The 9,034-nt window shown below is 41.8% G+C and overlaps 2 protein-coding genes across 2 annotated transcripts; both read left to right on the forward strand.

Annotated features, from left to right (window-relative positions):
- Positions 1 to 363: 363 nt before the first annotated feature.
- On the forward strand, positions 364 to 1,513 carry LOC130174141 (SLC35A4 upstream open reading frame protein). Its single transcript, XM_056383771.1, has 3 exons — positions 364 to 400; positions 780 to 878; positions 1,316 to 1,513. The coding sequence occupies exons 1-3, from the start codon at positions 386 to 388 to the stop codon at positions 1,511 to 1,513; spliced, it is 312 nt and encodes a 103-aa protein (XP_056239746.1). The 5' UTR covers positions 364 to 385.
- A 575-nt stretch (positions 1,514 to 2,088) lies between these two features.
- On the forward strand, positions 2,089 to 3,459 carry slc35a4 (solute carrier family 35 member A4). The gene has a single exon (XM_056383770.1). The coding sequence runs from the start codon at positions 2,089 to 2,091 to the stop codon at positions 3,064 to 3,066; it is 978 nt and encodes a 325-aa protein (XP_056239745.1). The 3' UTR covers positions 3,067 to 3,459.
- Positions 3,460 to 9,034: the final 5,575 nt, after the last annotated feature.

The raw sequence follows: 9,034 nt of genomic DNA on the forward strand, positions 1-9,034 counted from the left end.
TTGTGGTGTATGGATACACATATAGTAAGAGATATGAGTTTTGTGGCATGGAGTCCCTTATTTAGATATATTTAGTATTGGATCCGACACATTTCTTTTCCTGAGAAGTTCTCCCTCGGTTTTGTCTTACAGTACAAGTGAATGCATAACTAAAGAAAAAAAACGTTGCTAAATATTCACATCAACATATTAGCGGTAGAAAAACAAGTACTTTTAAGCATATAAATGTCTCATTGAGCAGTGTCCAAGTTCCAGCCATAGTTTTGGTTACCTACAAGACAAAATTGTGGGTTTAAACGTAAATTCTAGCCCAAACTAATCGAGCTGAAACAAAGTCAACAGCTCAGGCTTACGAGCAGAACACTGATCGCTCCACTGAGCAAAAATGGCGGATGACAAGGTGAGTGAGTTAGTGTGCTCTGGCTTTAAATGCATTAATTTCACGTGTTTCGTCAGATGACAGCAATTACTAGTGGGGGACGAAAGAAACGGTTAATCTCAGCAGCAGTTGGCTCTATGCTCGGATTAAGTTACCAGGGCGAGTGTCGCGTCTTAATTAAACCGGTGGATCCTTGAGCTGGCTAAGTTTTGCTGCTGTTAGCTAACCAGCAAACTTCGACAAAATACTGTTCAGCTGTGTTGTTGGAGGAGGTCTTTACAGGATAATCTGTCGGTAACTTTAGGCGTTGTTGTACAGCAACTTTAGCTACCCTTCAGTAACATCAATGTTGTCACTCTGTTTGCTTGCACACATGTAATATCCTTGTTTTATTTATTAGGATCCACTGAAACAGTTGAAAGATCTGACGCAGCTCAAAAATCAGCTCGAGGAGATCCAGAGGCGAGTGGAGAACCAGGTTTCTGTAGGAATTCCGCAGGTAAGTTGTTTTCACAGCCCCTGATACCTGGCCACATGAGCAGAATACGTTTTTGAAAATATTTTCTCCTCGTCTGTCAACTACATGCAGCAATATTTCACTGTGCCATTTTATATATTATCAGTTGTTATTAGTAGTAATTATTCTCATATATTTTATATTAGTGGAGGAATGCTGACCACTAATTCACAGTTATTATTAATGAAATGTGAAACTATTTCTCTTCACCTAAGGTGGTCTTCTAAAAATATGGTTCCATACCTCAGTATATCAACTTAAATTTGTCTGTCGATAATGATCATTTTGTGTTTGTTTTATTGTTGATGATTTATTCCCTACATGTCTATAAATGTGTTCAGTTTTTATACCCATCTTTTTGTCCTTCCCCTGTGCTGGGACAGTGCTAATGATCCTGCTGTTACATATTCCTCTTGCAGGGAGGCTCTGTATTAGGATCTCCATTTCTGAAGGGCTTTCTGGCCGGCTATGTGGTGGCCAAGCTTCGCTCCTCAGCCATCCTGGGAGTGCTGCTGGGAACAATTACTGGCATATACGCGGCACAGAACTATGATGTGCCCAACATTGAAAGGACAGTGAAAGATTATATGAGCAACTTGAAAAAAGGACCAAAGTAATTTGGGCTCACTGCTAGCCCTCACAGTCTTTTGCCAGTGGCATAACAGGCACATGAAGAAATACTGTTGTAGCTGCTGGCTTCTCAGTGGCTTGTGACAGATCAGCCTTCGAGATTACTTGATGTAACTGGAATTTCATTTGGGACTCAAAGTAAAAGACTGGATTTTTTTAATTAGCATTTTTGTTATCTGGTTCAGTTAAACACTGCTCTGCTCCTTTTCCACTTGTATCTGTTTGATGTTAACACAAGATGTAAGACTTTGTGCCCGTAAGGTTTCATCCTTCAAATTTCATAACTGTCTGAGCCTGTTAGATTTTCAATCAGTCCTGTTTAAAAAAAAGAAAAAAGGCAGTAATTTCTGCAAATGTTTCCTTCACCTTTTTATTGTTCAGCTCAAGTTACATTTACAGCGTTATACAAAGAATGGTATGTATAAGTATTTTATAATTGATATTTAAATGGTTGAGATTTATAGCTGTCCATTTTAAAAATGGCCTGAAGTGAGGAGTTTTGCACTAAAGCTAATAGTCAGATTTGTTAGAAATTAGAAGTGTTTATTTTGCATCACTGAGGATGATTGTGATCCAGAATGTGGGGACCAGTTCCCCAGCGAGGATTAGGAGACAGTGGGTGAAAAGGATTCAGTGGGGTGTCCTCTTGGGGCTGATGGTCCTCATCTATGGCTCTCATGCACCGCTCATCACCCTCACCAAAGTAGAAGGTCAAGTCCCTTTCAACCCCTCATCATGTGTCGTCATGATTGAGTTAGCTAAACTCCTCATCTCTCTGGTGACTCTTGTTCTAAGTGGGGCTTCACCCGCCTTACGTGCCCCACCACCTCTAGTCCTTGTGGCCCCCTATGCAGTCCCTGCCATACTCTATGCCCTCAACAACAACCTGGTAGTTCTCATGCAGGCCTACATGGACCCTAGCTCTTACCAAGTCCTCTCTAATCTTAAAATTGCCTCCACTGCCCTTCTGTACTCTGTCTGCCTGGGCAAGAGGCTGCGGCCTGCTCAGTGGTTAGCCCTGGGGTTCCTCATGGGTGCAGGGGTGTGTCACAGCTACAGCAGCCTGGATCTAGGGGACCCTGAGAGGGCTGACACTGAGAAAGCTCCCAGGCTTCATATCACAGCTTGGGGGCTTTTCCTTGTGCTGGTGTACTGCTGTGTTTCCGGGCTGGCAGCAGTTTACACAGAGAGGGTGCTGAAGAGCCAGAAGCTGCCCCTCAGCCTGCAGAATCTCTACCTCTATGTATTTGGTGTGGCCATCAATGGGCTGGCCTCCTTCTCCTCTGTAGCAAGTGAAAAGAGCTTTCTGGAGGGATACTCAGGGGCAGTTTGGCTCATTATAGCAGGGCAGGCAGCTAACGGACTCCTGATGTCTGTGGTGCTCAAGCATGGCAGTGGGATCACCAGACTGTTTGTCATTTCCTGCTCCATGCTGGTTAATGCTCTGTTGTCCTGGGCCACCTTAGGGCTTCAGCTTAGTCCTTTTTTCCTTGTACCTGTTTCTATGGTTGGACTGGCAGCTTACCTTTATTACATATAGAAGAGTGGAGGCCCATTCAACCCGAAAAGAACTCTATTATAGTCTTCTTAAACTTCTTTTTCCTAGTTTTTGAGTTTTGAGTTTTTCCCTTAGTTTCTTTTCTGCCTTCTATCAACCTGCCTTCGGAGTCTTGGACTGACCTGGACTCCAGAATCCAACACACGGCAATTTGCGTCATAGTTTAGAGTTTAATTTATAATTATGTTACACTTTTGCAAATAAATACATATTGTAATGCAAGTAAAGACCATTATATCTTCAGTTAAACACTTCTGAAGAGTGCTGCTATTGTCCTGTTTTTTTCTGTTTTGTGTTACACTCTCTGCCAAGAACAATGTCAAAGCTAAAGTGTTATACACTGTGTTAATAATAATCAATAAATTGTCAAAAACGGTTTTGTTTCTCATGATGTACAGTAAGCATGCTGTTTCATAAAGATCTTTTAGTCATTATATTCATTGTTGTTGGGATACCAGTTCAGCCTTAGGGTCACCTCTCACAGCTAGAGCATCCTTTAACTCTCCAAGGGCTGTAGAAGAAAAAGAGGAACGATTTTTAAAATGCTGGAGAGAGAGGTACTTTCACCTCTGGCCATTTCTGTAATATTTTACTTCAGATTTTACGTTCTATTGGTAATATAACAGCCGCTCTGTTAGAGGTTAAGAGATGTACACTGACCTTTGCAGAGTTGTTTGTTGTCAGCTTGTAGCTGCTGGTTCTGGGCAGAGAGGTAGACGGCATCCTGCACTGCCTCCAGCAGCACACTCCTGTATCTGCTCTCTGACAACTTCCTCTGCTCCTCACTTACCCGACGAAACACTCCGAACACCTAGAGAATTCATTTTTGGGAAAGACTTTGAAGCAATTGCCCTAAAAACTTTTATTGAGCATGATTTTTAATTCTTCAACACCCATTGTTCAATGCTTTAGTTTATTGAAACATGCAAGAAGAAAGCTTATTGAAGATATTCCCCCAAAACCTATGTTGAAAACATCAATATATCATACTGGAGATATTTTCATTTGAGTCTTAAATTTTAAAACAAATCTGAATTCTTTACTGACTTCGAAAAGTCATAAAACTAAAATAGGAGAAAAATCGACATATTACTTGAATCAATGTTCCCTCGCTGATTTAACCAACTCCCACCTGCAGGCTCTCCTCCCTCAGACATCGTAGCTCCGTTTGGTGTCTCTGATACTGATCCTGCAGGTGTCTCTCAGCTTGCAGGGCCTCAGTGCGCAAGGCCTCCATCTGTAGCACCAGGACCTGCCTCTCTCTGGTCAGCACCAGAAGCTCTCTCTCGGGGCCTTCTGTCTAGCAGAGGAATAGATGAAACCATAAAAAATGCAAAGAAATATCAGAATCAAGTTGCAAATGCAGTGGTTTCCTCTGCCCACCATAAATCCAGCCTTGCATTAATTTAAACTGACTCAGCACCCTTAGCTAAGATAAATCACAAACTGAATAATGTTAAACAAGTGTATCTCATTATCTCACCAGTCGCTGTTCCTGTGCCAAGTCTCTCTCAATCTTCTCCACCTCCTCTTGAATTAATCTCCCATGATCCTCCTTAAGTTGCCTCCTCCGCTCCTTTGCTTTATTGTATTCCAACTGAGACTGATCATTAAACTGGCAAAGTAAATGTCTTGGTGTGGGTTGCCCACTCTCACACACACAAATCTCATTTATATGCTTAATAGGGTATTCAGACAGCCTTCAAGACATGTTTTCCAGTCTGCTGTGTAAGTGTACAATATTATGTTTAAAATGGCAGAAGTGATATGGAGTGTATTACTTGTTGACACAGGTTATATTTCTCCGTAGCAGCCATGTTCTTCAGTGTCTCCTCTCTGAGAGCCTCCTTCAGCTGCTGGATTCTTGCTACTCTCTCCTGGACTTTCTCCACATTCCCTCTACCTTCTGTGGATGAGAGAAACACGAACAAAATCATCGATGTGCCTCAGATGACACATTTTTCATATGACAGCACATTACCTCTGATGTGTTCTTCCATTTCTTGTTTCAGCTGGTCTTGTAAATGATTCATTGCGTCACTACTCTCTTGATGATCACTGCTGTGCCAAGTGCCGTTTGGGGTCCAACAACTCTGCTGAATCAGTGCAAAACATGACACTCATTCCATTAGACTGGGAAAACACATCATTTGTTTACATTTGCTAAACATGTGGAAATGTAACCTGTGTTTTGCCCTTTATCTTCTTTGACGTTTCCCTCCTGCTCTCCCACGATTGATTTTTCACAATCTGTCGGAGGGATCGCAGACTGTGTTTCAGCCGTGAGCTCAGTTAGTCCCTACAGGTATTGATACTGAGGAAGCACCATTTAGTATCAGGCCCATTTAAACAGTTACCTGCAGGTTTTGAGTCAGCTCCGCCAGCCTGTAGGTGTTGTGAACTTCACTTTCCCCCTGTGACATCATTAGGGTTTGGAGGTCCATGATCTTATCGCGGATCTCTTGTTCGGTTGCCCTGGGACACCAGTGACCAACACTGGGTTTAGTTACAAAACCTCTCACTTTCTGGGCCAAAGCTAAGGCAGAAGGGGTCTCATCATCTAGAAGACCTGATGGGTGAGGAGGAGAATCGGTTTCACATCAGTTTAACACCGTTGAGTTGTTGTGGTTGGGGTCAGAGGACCACTTACCCTTAGGGTTAATACAGTAGATGAGGACCGTCCTACTGTTTCCTATCAAGGCGTCATTTAGGAGGAAAGGAAGGAGCTTGTCAGTTGTTGTGGTTCCATGTGGGATTTGATCCACAACCTTCACCAGTGGGCTGACTCTGGAGAATATTCAGCTGTTACCACTGAGTCCGACACATGTTATGGATAAAAAAAACAATGCTGCTACCAATATGTGCACCATGCCAAGGCAATGAAACTGCAACTTTAGAGCGCCACTGTCAACTACACAAACATATTTTTTCCCCAAAGGTTTAGTTGTAATTTTCTGTTTTCCACTGTGTAACTACAGGTGTTTCACCACCATTCATAATTAGCTTTGATATTTTCTGCCTCCTTTTCCTTTGTGTGTTGTGTTGCGGGAAAGTAATTCAAGGCTCTTTTTTAGTATGCATATTAGCTGTTTTGAGTATAACTCCTTTTGGCACTTTTCCAATTTGAATACACAATATATTCAAAAACCGCTTAGAATTAATATGCAGTATGGATTTGGTACACAGGGTGTATTGTGAGAACTGAGAATGATTTATTTTTTATTTTTCATACTAATGTTGCATGAAGCTGCTAGGCTCATTTAAGTGATTGTTATAGTACATTAATAATTAAATATTAATGAAATAAGGTCCTCGCATGGCAGAAGAACTTGCGATGACTTTGAGCTGTCACATGGGAAACAAGGTTGTCCTCATTGCTTATTTGACTTAAGGAACAGACCGTCTTCACAGGAGACATTTTGACTTGTCATAGCAGGAAAAGCACAGGTGTTACTAATAACATGACAGTGGTCTGGGGCAGTTATTAACACCTTATTAACCTCTAACAAGGTTCGTCTGATTACAAAGTGGTCCTCTTAAGTGATTGCTGTGCAAGACTGCAATGAGTGCTTAACACACTAAATGTTACAATGTTGCCAGTGCACAGGACAGAGCTAAATAAATGACCAATCCAGATATCAGGTATTGCAATAGACAGCTCACTGTATTTGAGTATACGACTGACCCTCTGAGGTCATTCCTGCTGGCTCCTCCTGCCAGGCTGAACAGCTGCAGTCTGCTGCGGCAGACCTCTGACTCCAACTCCTCTGGATCAAGTTTCCACTCAACAGCCACTGAGAACAGGAAACTACATCTGAAGGAAGCACACACCATGTAGAGACGATGAGATATTCATTCATTCATACGTTTCACGAAAAGGGCGACGTGAATGTAACCATGTGCAACAACCTGATCAGAAAACACAGAGTTAAATCTGCTGCGTGACAATCCAGTCACTCAGGCGACAGTAAGACACTTGGCTCTATTGCGATCAACCATTGTAATTAACCCAATTCAAAGTAATTCAGTTAGTGGATTATATGGTCAGAGTTTATTTGACCTGCCTGCTGGAAATGGAGCCTGCGCTGGCATTCAGTCTCTCCCTGCATGTTTCATACACAGCATAGGCTTCCTCTTCTGAACACACACACACCTCACATAAACCTCCTACAAGACTGGGACAGAAAACATATGGCTCACATTTTATTCACTTGAATGTACACGTGGGGTGTAAGTGTTCCATTGATAATCCATCTCAATATGTATTTGTTGTTTATTGTATCTATCTTGATACTGTATATCAGTAGTCATCATTGGACTCACCTTCCAAGGACTGGGTGTGTGACAAGTTTTAGAGTCTGTCTGTTTGGGCTCAGGAAATCCACAGCACTGCCATCTGGATAAAACTGACATTGAGAAACATCAGAGGTCATTCTGCACCACACTGTGTCTCATATGATTTATGGTTATGATCTTTTACACAAGGACAAACCTGAAGGAACGACACAGAGATGAACAACTCCTTCCTCACTTGTGACAAAATGCGACTAAACAGATTTCCCAGGAGCTAAGACAGAGTCAAGGGTAAGGTTAATTTAATTTAATTAAAGCATCAAATCTGCCAATATTAAGTGTAGTGTGGTCTACCTGTTTGATGACACTGTGGTCGATCAGCGTGCAGATCTCCTCTGTGGAGGCTCCACATGTCAGCAGAGCTCCATTATAACCACAGGATATGGACTCAGTGAGAGGCTGCAGGAGCTCAGGGTGGAAACTCTGCAGATATATATTCAGACTTTGAGTTTGCAGACATCGCAATATTTGGTACCGATAAGGTGTAAAGAGAATTTGTGTAGCGGTTCAAATAAGGTCAGCTGCTCCTTTGTACCTGTATGTTGTCAACATTCACCGCTTGGTCAAAGGAGAAGGACTTGGTTTCCTGATTGGAAACCAGAGAGAGTGAGAGCTCGCAGAGAGCAAATGATCGAATGCTGATTGGTGACAGTGAGTAAATGTAAATGTTCTACCTTATACTTTCCTGATGTGTAGTTCACACCATGCCCATCTTCACTAATAACTGCACAGTCATCTGAGTGTAAAAAAAAGACATTTAACCTCCTAGGACCTGGCGTCCACATATGTGGACCTCACATTTTGGGTTCTCTAGCCCACAATACTAACTTTTTCTCAACGAGGGCCTGGTGACCACATATGAGGATATTATACTGCCACTCAGTAATCGAAATTTAAAACTAATGTCCTCATATGTGGACATCATTTTTCTCAGGTCCCAATCAGCCTATATAGCAAAGAATAGAGCTCGGGTCTTAGGAGGTTAAAGGCGAATCTCCAGCAACAGCAAATTTACAGATTTGATATTTTTGTCATTTATATCCTTGCTGTACCAGATATTGTAGTAAGCACGACTCCCACTCTTACTGCTTCAGCTCCCTCACACATCTGTATGAGGATCAAGTCAGAGAGATTACAAAAGACATAAAAAACACGATGCTCTCCATTCACTTAAATTACAGTATATTCAGTCATTACACATTGTGTCACACTATCACTGCTATAAAAGAAAAAAAGGTACTTACCGGCGCATTCATGGTCACAGTGGCGATCCACAGCTTACGTCTACCATAGCCACTGGGTCACCTGGATTTCATTACACATAGGTTGAATTATTAATGAGCCAGAATCCACTTTCGCTGGTCTGATCAGGGTACAGTTACCAAGATGGACAGAAAGGTCACATCTGGGGTTATTGTTGAGCAATAATGATTTTAAAATAATTTCCTTCAAATATCTTTATTGTGTCGTTTTGGGACATGGAACATTAAGAGGTCAGGCTGATATAACTTCACTAACAAGTGTGACTTTCTCAGCTTTATGAGATCATTCAGCGTACATCATGTAGATATTCAAACATTTCATTTTGCAGTGTTAA

Source organism: Seriola aureovittata, chromosome 8 (genome assembly GCF_021018895.1).
Source record: "Seriola aureovittata isolate HTS-2021-v1 ecotype China chromosome 8, ASM2101889v1, whole genome shotgun sequence".
In the NCBI taxonomy this organism is placed as follows: domain Eukaryota; kingdom Metazoa; phylum Chordata; class Actinopteri; order Carangiformes; family Carangidae; genus Seriola; species Seriola aureovittata.